This window comes from Poromitra crassiceps, assembly GCF_964638095.1.
Source record: "Poromitra crassiceps genome assembly, chromosome: 6".
NCBI classification, from domain to species: domain Eukaryota; kingdom Metazoa; phylum Chordata; class Actinopteri; order Beryciformes; family Melamphaidae; genus Poromitra; species Poromitra crassiceps.
Genome location: NC_139627.1, coordinates 33261452 through 33277957, shown reverse-complemented (window position 1 = coordinate 33277957; position 16506 = coordinate 33261452). Strand labels below are relative to the sequence as shown.

At 46.0% G+C, this 16506-nt stretch overlaps 1 protein-coding gene across 2 annotated transcripts; it reads right to left on the bottom strand.

The window, feature by feature from the left end:
* On the bottom strand, window positions 1–15265 carry slc35a5 (solute carrier family 35 member A5). 2 transcript variants are annotated; one of them, XM_083638694.1, is made up of 10 exons: window positions 15172–15265; window positions 13253–13419; window positions 10762–10860; window positions 10535–10668; window positions 9027–9094; window positions 7987–8175; window positions 5185–5385; window positions 4958–5085; window positions 4596–4864; window positions 1–832 (listed from the first exon to the last, which is right to left on the bottom strand). In XM_083638694.1, exons 2-10 carry the CDS (start codon window positions 13377–13379, stop codon window positions 764–766), a joined length of 1284 nt encoding a protein of 427 aa, XP_083494820.1. In that variant the 5' UTR covers window positions 13380–13419; window positions 15172–15265; the 3' UTR covers window positions 1–763. The 2 variants fall into 2 exon arrangements, with proteins under 2 accessions (XP_083494820.1, XP_083494821.1); XM_083638695.1 differs by having other exon boundaries at window positions 15062–15200.
* Between the last annotated feature and the right edge of the window lie 1241 nt (window positions 15266–16506).

The following is a 16506-nucleotide window of genomic DNA, read 5'->3' as shown; positions in this document are numbered from 1 at the left end:
TGCAGTATTTATTCCAGAAGGTAATTTGGCATTCATACAAGTTAATGTTTTATGGCACAAACAACATGCTAACGGTATAAGAGAAATTGACATTTCACAGTTGTGCAGGACAACGGATTCATCTGAGCAGAGGGAAATGAGTTCCAATACAGAGAAAGTGAATCAAGAGCCAGTGTGTTGTGCTTTCATGAACCGTTACTTCAGTTCTCTGATGGTCCAGGTGGTCCATGCTGATGGTCCAGGTATAAGACAAGGTAATACAGTCAGCATGATTCCATGCCCCTTTAAACAACAAATAGCTGCACCACAATCAATAATTGCTGCTCCTCACAATGTTATCAAAACTCATTCATTCAGAAAACAGTCAACAATAGAAACCTTAAGCTTCAATCTCTCAAATGCCAATCACAGTAATGCAATTATTTCCCAGGCCAGTACATACTGTACTCTTGATGTTTCCTTGTCACTGCATTAAGAGACATTACAGCACGCATACACAGACAGGCACATTTCAAAATGATGTACAGCCAATAGCCTTATTGCTGCCACAACAAAGACAGCAGCATTATGCCCCACAAAGCTCATCACACAATCACAACACTGTCAATCACTGTATTTAACCAGCCAGCCACTCAGATAAATGCTATATGATAGACCAAGAAATAGTCTAGAAGTAACAATGCAGTGTCGTGCGACGTGCAGTCACAGGACACCAAAATCATGTTATTCACATGTTGATTTATAGTCATTTCATCATGTAACACTAGAAAGATTCCTCCTCTGATTCACTGTCTGTGTTGGGCTTTGTCAGTCTCTCCAGCTCCTCGCCATCCTACAAGACAAAACATATTAAAAGGATAAGACTGCTGTTTTTTATTGCATTGCTTACCGTCAACAAATCCTATGAAAATAAAATTAACAAAATCAGTAATGATTGTTTTGCCAGAAAACCCCATCCATGTAGCCGGTGCCCAATAATCATCTCCCACTGTCGCAGTAGCCATAGAACTGATTGTATATTGATTGCATGCACGCACACACACACACGCTCTGGGCAGCAGTATTTCAATGGGCCGACCGACTTTTTCCTCAAACAACTTAATAAGCCGGCCGAAAACACTTTGCCATCTGAGGAAAGTAGTTCTGTAGCACCAGAAATTGTCCCTGGCATAATGAAGAATTTGTTCGCATTTGAATTTGATTTGGTAATAACTACAACAGTCTGACTTTCATGGTAACATTTAGCAATTCTTAAAATTGAAAGTGTCTTTGTGAGCTGTACAGTATTTCATGGTTATAGCTTACAATTGGAGCCAATGACTTCTGGGTTGACGGCTAACAACGGTACGTGGGAAGTCAGAAAGTAATGGGAGTAGAGCAAACCAGATCCTATGCTGGTCATGAAACTACCACAAAGTACTGCAGACTCCAGGACAGTGTCCTCACAAAGACCTGATAAACTACCACAAAGTACTGCAGACTCCAGGACAGTGTCCTCACAAAGACCTGATAAACTACCACAAAGTACTGCAGACTCCAGGACAGTGTCCTCACAAAGACCTGATAAACTACCACAAAGTACTGCAGACTCCAGGACAGTGTCCTCACAAAGACCTGATAAACTACCACAAAGTACTGCAGACTCCAGGACAGTGTCCTCACAAAGCCCTGATAAACTACCACAAAGTACTGCAGACACAAGGACAGTGTCCTCACAAAGACCTGATATACCTGCTCCGTCTGAAACTACCACAAAGTACTGCAGACTCCAGGACAGTGTCCTCACAAAGACCTGATATACCTGCTCCGTCTGAAACTACCACAAAGTACTGCAGACTCCAGGACAGTGTCCTCACAAAGACCTGATAAACTACCACAAACTACTGCAGACTCCAGGACAGTGTCCTCACAAAGCCCTGATAAACCTGTTCTGTCTCAAACTACCACAAAGTACTGCAGACTCCAGGACAGTGTCCTCACAAAGACCTGATAAACTACCACAAACTACTGCAGACTCCAGGACAGTGTCCTCACAAAGACCTGATAAACTACCACAAAGTACTGCAGACTCCAGGACAGTGTCCTCACAAAGACCTGATAAACTACCACAAACTACTGCAGACTCCAGGACAGTGTCCTCACAAAGCCCTAATAAACCTGTTCTGTCTGAAACTACCACAAAGTACTGCAGACTCCAGGACAGTGTCCTCACAAAGACCTGATAAACTACCACAAAGTACTGCAGACTCCAGGACAGTGTCCTCACAAAGCCTTGATAAACTACCACAAAGTAGTGCAGACTCCAGGACAGTGTCCTCACAAAGCCCTGATAAACTACCACAAAGTACTGCAGACTCCAGGACAGTGCCCTCACAAAGACCTGATAAACTACCACAAAGTACTGCAGACTCCAGGACAGTGTCCTCACAAAGACCTGATATACCTGCTCCGTCTGAAACTACCACAAAGTACTGCAGACTCCAGGACAGTGTCCTCACAAAGACCTGATAAACTACCACAAAGTACTGCAGACTCCAGGACAGAGTCCTCACAAAGCCCTGATAAACTACCACAAAGTACTGCAGACTCCAGGACAGTGTCCTCACAAAGACCTGATAAACTACCACAAAGTACTGCAGACTCCAGGACAGTGTCCTCACAAAGACCTGATAAACTACCACAAAGTACTGCAGACTCTAGGACAGTGTCCTCACAAAGACCGGATAAACTACCACAAAGTACTGCAGACTCCAGGACAGTGTCCTCACAAAGCCCTGATAAACTACCACAAAGTACTGCAGACGCCAGGACAGTGTCCTCACAAAGCCCTGATAAACTACCACAAAGTACTGCAGACTCCAGGACAGTGTCCTCACAAAGCCCTGATAAACTACCACAAAGTACTGCAGACTCCAGGACAGTGTCCTCACAAAGACCTGATAAACTACCACAAAGTACTGCAGACTCTAGGACAGTGTCCTCACAAAGACCGGATAAACTACCACAAAGTACTGCAGACTCCAGGACAGTGTCCTCACAAAGCCCTGATAAACTACCACAAAGTACTGCAGACGCCAGGACAGTGTCCTCACAAAGCCCTGATAAACTACCACAAAGTACTGCAGACTCCAGGACAGTGTCCTCACAAAGACCTGATAAACTACCACAAAGTACTGCAGACTCCAGGACAGTGTCCTCACAAAGACCTGATAAACTACCACAAAGTACTGCAGACTCTAGGACAGTGTCCTCACAAAGACCGGATAAACTACCACAAAGTACTGCAGACGCCAGGACAGTGTCCTCACAAAGCCCTGATAAACTACCACAAAGTACTGCAGACGCCAGGACAGTGTCCTCACAAAGACCTGATAAACCTGCTCCGTCTGATAACTTCCTCTTCCAAAACCTAATAGACTGCATTGACCTAATGAAGTTATGTGAGGTGAGGCAGCCGTACGTGTCTGAATGCTGTTTTCATTGCAGGGAATCAGGTTTCCTTCCTCACAGAAGAAATTACATTACACAGAAATGAGAGCCAGGTTTCCTACACAGAGCTACATCTCTGTGTGTGTGTGTGTGTGTGTGTGTGTGTGTGTGTGTGTGTGTGTGTGTGTGTGTGTGTGTGTGTGTGTGTGTGTGTGTGCGCGTGCGTGCGTGCGTGCGTGTCTGGGGTGGGGGGGGGGGGGTTGGTTTAGAGTGAAAAGTGTTAAATGCTATTTGATTTAAAAAGAAATGTGTGTGACTAGTGTAGACTAAGTGTGTGGGCCTGTGTGTGTGACTAGTGTAGACTAAGTGTGTGGGCCTGTGTGTGTGACTAGTGTAGACTAAGTGTGTGGGCCTGTGTGTGTGACTAGTGTAGACTAAGTGTGTGGGCCTGTGTGTGTGACTAGTGTAGACTAAGTGTGTGGGCCTGTGTGCGTGACTAGTGTAGACTAAGTGTGTGGGCCCATGTGCGTGACTAGTGTAGACTAAGTGTGTGGGCCTGTGTGCATGACTAGTGTAGACTAAGTGTGTGGGCCTGTGTGCATAACTAGTGTAGACTAAGTGTGTGGGCCTGTGTGCATGACTAGTGTAGACTAAGTGTGTGGGCCTGTGTGCGTGATTAGTGTAGACTAATTGTGTGGGCCTGTGTGCATGACTAGTGTAGACTAAGTGTGTGGGCCTGTGTGTGTGACTAGTGTAGACTAAGTGTGTGGGCCTGTGTGCGTGACTAGTGTAGACTAAGTGTGTGGGCCTGTGTGCATGACTAGTGTAGACTAAGTGTGTGGGCCTGTGTGTGTGACTAGTGTAGACTAAGTGTGTGGGCCTGTGTGTGTGACTAGTGTAGACTAAGTGTGTGGGCCTGTGTGCATGACTAGTGTAGACTAAGTGTGTGGGCCTGTGTGTGTGACTAGTGTAGACTAAGTGTGTGGGCCTGTGTGCGTGACTAGTGTAGACTAAGTGTGTGGGCCTGTGTGCGTGACTAGTGTAGACTAGACTTGTGTGGGCCTGTGTGCGTGACTAGTGTAGACTAAGTGTGTGGGCCTGTGTGCGTGACTAGTGTAGACTAGACTTGTGCTTTTTTTCGTACAAAAATATCCATTGCTCCTTACCCCCCTGGACCTCTCGAAGACCTCTCCATTGATGACCCGCAGCTTCTCCTGCTGCAGGCTGTACTCCAGGTCCTTGGGCCGGCTGGCGTTGTAGACGAAGATGGCCAGCAGGACCACGGGGGCCTGGAGGAAGAAGTCCAGCGAAGGGCGGAAGTCGAACAGGAAGAGGGAGAGCGTGGTGACCAGAACAGTGGTGATCTGGCCCGTCAGCACGTGGAACATGTTGTCTCTGAACTTCAAGATGAAGGCCACGGATAGACCCAGGGCAGCTGAGCAGAAGGCAGATATGATATTGTTGATGGATTTTAATGAATGTACAGCTCTTATTTTGAGACTAAAACATGTTTGACATTGTTACTCACCGGTGACCAGCACCAGGCCCAGGGAGTAGATGTTGTGTCCATGGAGGAGGCCACAGTGGAGGGTGAGGCCTCGTGCCTCCCTGCCCAGCCCCAGGGTCAGACCATTAAACACCACACCAAAGGCATACCTGCAGCACCACAGAGGAGGACATGAACATTATCTTCTATCTATTAGCATCTACTGCCACTATTGCTAGCTGTTGCTGTGTTTCCATGGAGCCTCTTACAGTTTGCTGTTCTGGATGAAGATGCTCTCGGTCAGCTGGTCTCCTTCTTTGAGGATCTTCTCGTTGTAGATGTTGGCCATGGCTGAGATGAAGCACTGGAGGAGGAGCAGGATGTGGCCCACACCCAGAGAGCGAAGCTTCCCCACTAGTTTGTCCCTCCAGGCCTGTCCTGGCAGGGAGGACACCCACGATTCACTGGCACTGAGGGGGTGTGTGTGGGGAGGGAGACAAGGACACACGGGGAAAAAGAATAACAGACAATTAATTAGTCTAACTGACAATAAATGAATAGTTGTCTTTAAAGTCGAGCTGAACCCAAAAATTACTTTTATTTTCTTTTAGTGCAAATACCTGGGTATGCAGTGCACTTATTTAATAATGTATGTAAAAACAATCACAAAAATATAATTTCTTTAGTTTTTCACTTTTTCACATCAAAAGTTAATTTTTCAAGATTTCATTGATAACAGCAATCTACAGTTTGCTGACGTCACCTAGTACTATCAAATTTTCTACCCCATTTCAACCAATCATATCACGACATGCAGCTGTCAATCAAATCTTCATTTCAGGATAATTTTCTCTTCCAAATGAAGTAGAAAATGGCGCCTAGTGCCTGTCATCTGGCAGAATTCCTATCCCATAAACTAACTACTAACTTGGCCAATTGCATGAAACATGAACAAAAAACAAAAACTATAATCGCTAAGAATGCAAAGAAATGTAACTAGCTCGTTAAAACGCGCATTCCAGGAATATCGTATTTACAGAAATAGCATGAATGGAGCGCAAATGAGAGCGTGGTAGTCAGGGGTTGCCCCTCGGAGATTCCAGGCGGGCAGGCAGCACCTATGCATCGGATTGTCCGCTCGCTCCACACGAAGCAGCTGGCTCCCTGGTACTCTGCGGATCCCACTCGCGTAGCATGACACAGGCTGAATCCCACCTGATTTGGGGGTGGAACACGCCAGGATTGGCCAATGCCAAAGCCAGTCCTCAGAATTGTCAAATCAAATCATCGACACGTATATGGTCCGCCTCTCAATTCGTTTTCAGTGTCCGACGCTCGCGCTAGTGCATTCCGTTCCGGTTCACGTCGACTTTAAGGGGGTATTACGAAATCTATGATCTTTATCAGTGACCAGTGAGAATTGCAACAACATCAGCAGAATGTCTCCTCCTACACAAGTCTGGCAGAGTCCTGACTTCCCATATCCCCTTAATTAAGCTACGATGTCTGTAATTGACACAAACAAAAAAGTTGCATTTGCTATCGAGTTATGGAGTTACTGGTATCAGGGTTTCCTTGGACATCAAATTCAAGGACTTTTCACTGACTTTCAAGGTCTTGTTGAGTTCAAGGAATTGATGTGTTTTGGGGTAAATGACAATGAAAATGTTTTAGTGACTGCAGCTATATCAACGCAAATCTGAGGCATATTGATAAATGTGGGTGCTACATTTGAATAAAAATTAAGTGCTTTCAGGGCATCTGGGTAACCTGACGCTGCCAGATGGACGGTATAGCTCCACATAGGTTTCACTAAACCAGTCGATCTGGGTTTGAAGTCACCAGACCCGCTGACGGAGGCGGGCACTTTGTCCAAGCTACTTGGCAGGTGATTGGATGACCCATCTGTCTATCACCGCTAGTGGGTGTTAACTTCAACCAATCAGATCGCGGAAGGTGCCTGTGGATGATCTCCGTGGTATTCATTGATTGAGTCCTCGCGGTCGTAAAGTCACCTTCGAAGCATTTAGTTAGATTATAACGAACTAGTTGTGTGGCTTAGCCTTCCCAAATGTTGAGGGTCGTTTTTTAGAATTTAATACATAGAATTGGGAACGTTACATTCAATTTCATTCACTGCCTGTCACTTCCGCGGCGGCAGCCATGCTGATGAGTGAAAAGAACTACAAAGACCATGTACCCACTACTTGCCCAGACGAGCCAGAGCCCGCCTACGGCCGCCGCTGATTCGTCGAGCCGGCATGGCTCGACCAATCATCTTAACTGCCTGTGCAGGTCCAGACCGTCACGGAGAACCAAATGCAATGTGAGTTCACGTGACGGGCGGTTTACCAGGCTAGCATCTGGGTAGTGTAGAGGGAAAAGAACTCGCCTACCACCGCGGAGACCTGCGTTCAATTCTCAGCAGCAGTACTTCCGGCTTGGTCAGACGTTCCTACAGACACGATAGACCCTTTTCACGGGGGCCATTTTCTGTTGAAAAGGCAGGTTAAACACGGGTGCAAGCAACACACTAATGAGGGTTTCCAGCTTCCATAAGTCTAAGTTGGAAACCCCCATTAGTGTTTTGCTTGCACCTGTGTTTAACCTGCCTTTTCGACACAAAATGGCCCCCGTGAAAAGGGTCTATTGGCCGTGTCTGCGGGTGGGAAGCCAGTCTAGTAGTATGAGTCCTAGTCACTGCACTAGTGCCTCCTCTGGTCGGTCGGGGCACCTGTTGGGGGTGGGGGTGGGTGGAACTAGGGGAAATAGGGTGAGACTCCCATGCGCTACGTCCTGCCGGTGAAAATCCTCGCTATCAGTTAAAAAGAAGCAGCTGTATCGGAGGAACGGGGGGGGAGGGCTTTCAAGGCCATCCATTCATTTTCAAAATCCATAAACTTTCAAGGATTTTCGAAGGCCCGTCGTAACCCTGAGGTATTGATTAACAACTCCATCAATCCCCTGTAGATATCAATTATTATGGTCATTTTGGGGTAGTAAAAACCACAAGTTGTTCAGGAATCGCGTTCATCCCCCATTTACATATTCCTGCATTGTGATCACGTTACCTGCTGTTCCTCATCTGCTCCAGCAGCTGTGTGTAGAGCAGGCAGGAGTTGGAGGGGGGGGAGAGAGGATTGGAGTGGAGACCTGGCATCGCTACAGACTGCTGGCTGCTCCCTGAACCCGTTGTCAGGGAAACGATGGACAGGAACAGGATAAAAAGAGCTGCCCACTGGACCCAAGACAGGCGCCTCCTGGAGGAGAGGAGAGAAACACAGATAAAAGCTTTGCCCTAGGATGAAGGAAAGACTGTTGAGTGTTGACATAACACTGTTAAAAATGCAAATGTCTCCTCTAAAGGAGCTATGCAAGAACTAGTCTCACGTGGTCAGACCCACCGTCGACGTCAGCTAGCTTCCAGCGACGGAGGGTCTGAATCACAAGTCTCTGAATCACAAGAGACTTCTGGCAATCCGTCCAGACGCTGGAGGAGAAATCTGGTTGGCTGGGCTGTGACGGAAGTTACGTCATACAGCGCGCCCCACATGTTACACTCCGGTAAGGAAACGCATTCAGTGGAACGCCGTGAAGCACCGTGAAGAGACTAGTCTCCCCGTGCCAGGAGCGACCAAAAAGTAGCGATAGGCTGTCTTGCAGGAAGAATGAGTGGGTTAAAGATAATTTAACGGCTGCGTTACAGAAAGTGTACCAGGCTCTCAAGGACGTGTTTGTTGCAGTTGTTGAAGTTCACCCGGGGTCGATTTAGCTGATGCACACATTCCGAATGCACCGCTCAAGAGGTCCCTGGTTGGTCAATTCATATGTCTGTCACGCATCCTCTTTTTTTTTTTGGCTTGGGGGTGGGCGTTAACCACTTTTCAGAATTGTGTGCCAGACGTAGATATCATCTACGGCTGGCACTGCGAGACTATGCAAGAAGTGACTAGCCATGGATTTGCAACAGCATAGGGAATGGGGGAGATGTCTGAATTGTGCAGTCATCACCACGCGTGTTATCTGCCATCAGACACATTCACAGTGAAAAAAACATACAGCTTGTTGTGTACAAAAAGAACATGACATTACTGCAGATTGAGTCACTTACTTAAGAACAAGTCTGAAGAGTATAGCTGTGGTCAGGATGACAAAGTTGGAGAACAACACTGCCATGGCCTGGGTAGGAGAGGGAAGGGTGAAGGCTTAGAGATAATACAACAACAGAGTGATAGTAGCACCGACTGTATCAAGTTGTACACACAAGGGAAGAGTTTTCTAAAAGCTGGTCTGCTACAGGAAAATCACGTCTATTTACATCACAGTTTAGGGCAGGGATACTCAACTTGCTTTGCCCGGGGGCCACTTTCGTGAAATGATAGAAGGCCAGGGGCCAGTTAATAAACAAACAATATACATTTTTCTGTAGCGGTTTTTGGGGTGTCAGCCGGAGTTTAGTCTGACAATGTTGTACACACCAGGGGTTAGTTAGGTTAAGTACATACATAAGTGCCTGGGTAGCGAGCAGACTGTGGTATTTGACAATTTAGCAGCTAAATCATAGATTATTGAAAGATATTCCATATTCCAGACTGAAATGCTATAACAGAAGTGGAGTATTGGCCAGAATGACATGAACATTTGGACACTTAAGCCTTTGGCATAGTCTTCGCGCCCAGCCAAGCGCATAGGGCGCGCGGCGATTTTGACGTCATCACACGGGGCGTGTCGGGGGGCGAGGCCTGAGCGCAGCGCGGCGCGTCCATGGAGATTTTTCTATCAGCACGTCGGGTTTTGCTGCCTGTGCCTGTGAGATCTCTGTGGTAGGCTATCAGCGGATATCTGCTGTGATTGAGTCCTCACCGTCCTCATCGTCGTAAAGTCGCCTTCAAAGCATGACGTTCGATTATAACGAACTAGTTGTGTGGCTTAGCCTTCCCAAATGTTGAGGGTCGTTTTTTAGAATTTAATACATAGAATTGGGAACGTTACATTCAATTTCATTCAGACTGCCTGGCACTAATCGCCGCCATTTTCCCCTGGAGCTTCCACAGGAGGAGGGGGATGGGAAGAGCGAGCTGCGCACTGACTATGTTCTGTTTTGGCCTGCGCAGAGTGCGTGCGCCCTCCGCGGAGCCCCGCCTCCAGCATGTGTGGGAGCGGGTATCTTGCATGTTGTGTTCAGGTGCACTGTAAAAAAATAAAAAAATAAAAATGTGTTGCAATTCCATCGCGGGCCACACAGGGGGCGCCCGCATGCCGCAGTTGAGTATCACTGGTTTAGGGTTTTCCCTGGCTTTCGCAGAGAGCTATGTGCTAAGCTAAAGTTACAGTACCAGTCGGGTGGGTTTCGCATGGTGCAACATGATTTTGCAACAAGCTTTATGCGCAGAAATAAGCCAGTTTGAAGCAATTCGGTAACGACAGGTGTGATAAAAACTCTCCCAGAAGTCCAAATGCAATCCAAATGCAACATTAAGATACAGCATATTTCATTCAGGTGGTGAGGAAAAAATATGTATGGGGTTGACTAAGAGTTTAATAGAGGGAAATCATATGGATATGTATAAACTATGGGCAGGTATTGAGCTAATTGTGGTAGTAGAGAGAGCAGCTCACAGGCTGCAGGTAGGTCATAACATAGAAGATGATGAGGTTGTCCAGGAAGTAGAGGAAAGCAGGGACAGACCACTTGAGGAAAGTGATGAAGGAAGGACTAGAGGAACAGCCCAGCTCTCTGTAGGAACGGCCCTCTGGAAAAACAAGCAATAACAAAGAGTGAATAAACACAGGGTTTCATCACACGCACACTGAGACAGCTGCATCTTCAAAGCAATGGCGCTTACCTCGGACTATGACCCTGAGTGACATGACCAGACAGAAGAGCAGCTTGAGTGCCTCAGCCAGTAGATTGACAGATGCAGGGAGGAAGTCATACTTGTTCTCTGTAAATAAATAAATGAGAAACAAAGAAACACAGTCAGCAACACACTACATTTTTTTTCTCACATTTTCTCCCCAATTGTACTTGGCCAATTCCCCCTGCTGTCTTGGTCTTTCTGCTCCACCCCCTCTGCTCATGTATCCTCTGATACATGTGCAGTCGCCAGCCGCTGCTTTCCCCTGACAGTGAGGAGTTTCACCAGAAGGACATAGCACATGGGAGGATCAAGCTATTCCCCCCAGTTTCCCTCCCCACCCCGACCGGGCGCCACGACCGACCAGAGGAGGCACTAGTGCGGCGACCAGGACTCATACCCCACCGGATCCCACCCGACAGACACGGCCAATTGTGTCTGTAGGAACGTACTGACCAAGCTGGAGGTACCGCTGCCGGGAATTGAACCCAGGTCTCCGCAGTGGTAGGCGAGTGCTTTTACCTCTACATTACCCAGACGCCCCATAGTCAGCAAGCAACAAACTCACGTGTGCGCACGCATACACACACATATACAATGGAACCGATTCAGAACACATTTTTAAGACAGACTGTCCGCATTGCCAAAAATCTGATTTAGGCAAGTGATCAAGTCGATTTGTGTGTCCACTCCAGACATCAGACATCATGACGTACTGTAGGTGTCAGTAACTACTACGCTGGTGATGCAGCTTTCCAATGTGGAAGCATGAGAAATGAACAAATGAGAGCCATCATCTCGCCATTCAAACAATCGCGCTCCTGAAAAAGAGAGAATTGCTCTCAGCGAGACTACCCCAGTATAAATAAAAGTAAAAAAAAACCAACTGCTGAACTCATCGACGTGTCTGGGAAAGACTGGGAATTTTACTTTGAAAGTTATGACCAGAAGCTGTGTATTTAACTCCGGCTGGCTTGACACTGCCTGTGTGTACAGTCTCCGCTCAGCTAGGGTTGGGGCGATGGACGATGGAATCGACAACGGAATCGTCCATCGACGATGTCGGGCATAGCTGATGGTCTCAGCTGATGGACCATCGTAACATTGTGATGTCTAGTATAAGAGCCGTGTGCATTGCCGTCTGGCGCACAGTGGAGAAAAGCAAGCAACAGACCACCCCATGCTGAAGCATCATTATTTACTGTTGTGCTTTATTAACTAGGGGTGCACGAATCTGCAGATTTTCAGCCTAAATATGAGAATGGAGAATTCAGATTTATGCTTTTATGTGTCGATTGCCAAAACCGATTGATAACGCAAAACACGCGAGCCATTTTCGGTGGAGTTGGTGGCATGTAAACAGCTGAAAACCATTAAGTGTATGAGATAGACACAACACGTCATCTGTAATGTATGCCAGGATAAAATACCTTGTGGGAGAAGCAATAGTAATCCTTGCAGCAGACAGTCAAACAGGATGATACTGTAACAACTCCTCATGTTTCCTTCAGACCCGTGCAGCACTCAGGTTAGCTTAACGTTAGCTTGCTAGCATTTAGCCGCTTGGTAATGTTACGGTTTTGCTAGTCTTTACTCTTCCTTATTATTATAAGATCAGAGTGGCATGCACACCAAACGATGTAAACAATGGTTCTGGAAGTTAAACGTTAGTTGCTTTGTTTGAACCTTGAACTACCATGACAAAACTGAAAGGGATAGCTGCTAAAGTTATTTCTCAGTTGGGTCGGGTTGCCTGATACAGCTGATGGTTTCCAGCAGAAAGACTGTTCAAAAACCACCAAAATGCACACAGAACCGCCCAAGCAAATGCAGGTATTTTGGAAACAATCTGGCAACACGGAGTCTGATATGTGCTACCTAAAAGCACATGGTTTTTGTTTACATGGTGATGAAATATTGAGGTCGAAAAAAAAGTTTTAACCAGGACTTTGATGGATGAAATGGATGTACAATGGAAACTGTTAGACCTATAATACTGCTATAAAAGCTGATATAAGGGGGGGGCGACATATAATCCTGCTATAGACTATAGCAACTGCTATAAAATAAAAGATCAACATGATCTGTACATCATAAATGTATTAAATTAAACTACACATTCTTTCCTATTTTCAACCCAATGTGAGTACATGTTTCTATGAAGTAGCGCCATTATGAGCGAAGCTTGTTAAGGATACTCGCAAAAGACACTTTGAAATCTGATTTGAGTGACCAGAGCATCCGGACTGAAGACGCATCTCTAGAAATCCGATTGGATTCACATTTCAAACCACCTCCAAATGTGGCTTGGGTCTGATTTGCAAAAATCTGATTCCATGTGGTTTTTTGCTGTTTAGATTTCATCAAATCAATCTGGATATGCCAAAAATCCGATTTGGCCTGGCAGTCTGAACTCGGAACAAGGCCTAAGGCTATGTGTCTCTCTGGGAAACGCAGTATCTGTGTAGCTGTCAGTCACCGGCATTGGCGGAGAATTTGAGCAGCAGGATGCGGCTGGTCCCCAGGGTGACGAAGCCCAGGCCGAGGGCCAGCGTGTAGGCCGACGAGCGGGAGCACAGCCTGGGGCAGCGACGGCAGCACACCATGGCTGGGGCCAGGGCTGGACGGATCCTCTCACATTAAAACCTGGTGGATGACCGAAAACACACAAACACACACACACAGCATGTTAAAACAACAAGAGGGAACAGAGAAGCGGTAACGCCCTGCAATTCAACTACTTTTTTCATGTCATGTCAAGTTCTCCAACGTCTTGAATTCTTATGTCACCAACAAGGCAAATCTAAGCAAAACAAAACACACACACACACACACACACACACACACACACACACACACACACACACACACACACAGTGAATGAGTTTCATCAATTTGTGAATGTGATCACACCTCTTAAAATTCCATGGCATGAATGACAACTTTATGGATTTTTTCATTTGACTCTGACAATGCTGTCCTGTAAAACAATGAACTCAAATTTAGTGGCCTCTAACATGAAATGTTGAACATCCAGTGAAGTTCAACACAGAAAGTAAGCCATCACAGCTCCACAAAGATAATGAGGTAAATATTGGACTTTTGAACCCACAGTGCAATTATTTGGTTACAAAACAGTGGGATTATGCTAGATGGACGTTTGAACAAATTTCTTTGATGGACGCAAATTTATGACTAATTTATAATAATTTGGGGGGGACATTCGCAGTCCATGTCTGTAAGGAAGCCGACCAGGAGCAGTAGCGGCACATGTCTATAGAAATCTTCAGTCGTGGGGGAGTCAAGTAAGTCTGTTATCGCCATATAATGTGAACGCAGCACACAACAGCTCATTCTATGAAAGCTTGCTGTCCTTGACCATAAAAAGAACCCAAACATGGGACCAACATGGCACATTTAAAAACCGCTCAAACATTGTTAACGTCTTTTCCATCACAAACCATCATAAACTGGATTGTTTTATATTGATCTATTCTCCGCTGCCCTAGTTTGACATCCAGTGGGTGAACAACAGTGCCTCCTCTGAGGTCTTTCAGTTGATCAGATCCATGTGAGAGCCGAAGACGGTGGCAAAGTCCAGACTCAAACACAGAGCGCTGTATTCAGCAGAAGAGAGGCACTTATCACATTAGCAGAGGTTGTTGCTGTTTACCAAGACAACACGGGCCTTCTGTGCTCAGGATGCCTTAGCTGACAAGATAACAAGGATGATTAGCCTAAGAGTATTTTAATGCACTTACTTGCAATATGTTTATCAAATTCTAAGTCAGTGTACACAAGTCACAACTACAGCGTTCCTGCTGGACATCAGCTAACTGTGCTAATAGCCTCGTGGTGCATGACTGCATGTAAGTACTATACATACTATCTTGTCGTATACTCTAGTAACATACAACGTTATATGTGCAGCCCTATATTAGTATTACCATGTAGTGATTTTACAGTAGATGGCTGAAGTGTGACGTTAAAACTTGAATGCTGAATGGAAATCAGCAGGTGCATACAGTAGCTTAATGTCAGAATGCCAAGTGGCAGGAAACTGTGCAGCGTTTCTACTTGAGTTGTAATATGACGCTAATACCAAATAATAAGCAGCCAATGTGAAACCAACCGGACCAACAATGTCACATCATGTGACCTAACGTTAGCGAACCTTGACACCTATTTTAGGAGAATGTGTTGTTAGCTTAGCTAAACATTTAGGAGAATGTGTTGTTAGCTTAGCTAAACATTCACAAGGATGTAAACAACACTGCTGCCTACCTACCGTCTCTGTCTGAACATGTCCAAACAACACGTGCATGCTTTTGGATACTCAGCCACGCGTGCTCTTACGGTGTCTCCAATAACATGTACTTAACGTTTAATGAATCTTACGTTTTATTCCGGGACATCGCTGAATCTACCACGACGTCGACGCTTATATCTCTTCTTTGCTTATTATGCTTGTTGCTGCTGGTGCTTCCTGTTTATCAATCTGCGCAGGCGCACTACGGCAGGTACCGGGTTGACGTCATCTTTATTTACGTGAGCACTGAGCGAAACCATCGAGCGATCCAGACAGACACTGCAATTTCCTGAGGATTCCACTTTACAGTCTCGATTCATATTTTCCCGACTTGTCAGGAAGATGTATTTGAGAACAAAAGTAGCAATATTTTTTATATTTTACATTCAACAATTGAGGAGGAGGGAGATGGACCTATCTGATGATAGGGACATATTTAAACAGCGTCGTTGTACGCACAAGCGAACATGTTGGTTCGTAAATTGAATTTGGTGAAGATCTCTCTTTTTAAAGGGTACTGTACCCCGCTGTATACTGCCCACTTGTGGCGGCACTACAAAAAGGCAGCATGCAGAGATTACGGTGGCCTATAATGACAGCATGAGGCTGCTGCTTAAAGCTCCAAGAAGCTGCAGTGCTAGTTAAATGTTTGTAGATATCACTGCACTAAAGGTGCTCTTATGCTCGAGCAAAGCTCCGTGGGGGTGGGGCCCCGCGAGTCTCGTGAGTCACCGTGCAGACCTCGCGCTGGGGCAGATGCCATTATACTCAGAAAGTGATCAGCATGTATTGTGTGCATTGTACAATGGTGAAAACAGCCCGTGAAAAGTCGCAATGAAACGCTGTGCAGTACTGAGTGCGCTTTCACTCTCAAACGACCGCACATCAGCACATGAAGGACTCACCAAACTTGTTTTTACTGAAAGCCGTTTTTACTACTCAGCCCTGATAGCCTACTACTCTGTGCTGCTTTTAATCTCTCTCAATAATGCTCTCAACACAACACATTTACTTGGTGAAATGACTAAAAACGAACAGTTGCAAATCTAAGTTTATAGCCTACCACATGGGTCAAGAAATGTGGCGAAAACACAGCTCAGTGTTCAGGGCTCAATGGTTTGAATGCGCCATGTTTGGAGAGAAGCTCGCGCTGTTAGAAAAAAAGTCAGGCACAACGCGAGCGGCCGCTGGAGCTAGCGAATAACCACGCCCAACAAATTTACGTAATTTGACGCGCCCGCCCCTCGCTCCACCCCCGCGCCCTTCACGGCAGGGTGAGCATAATTCAGCCTTTAGTCCTCTAGAGAGAGAGTGGCATCAGTGGAGGACCAAAATGCGAGACTCATTAGCCAATGAACAGCCAGGAATGGGTCTCACGCTACTTTTGCATGCTAAAATAAAGCTGATAATGTACAATTTGATTC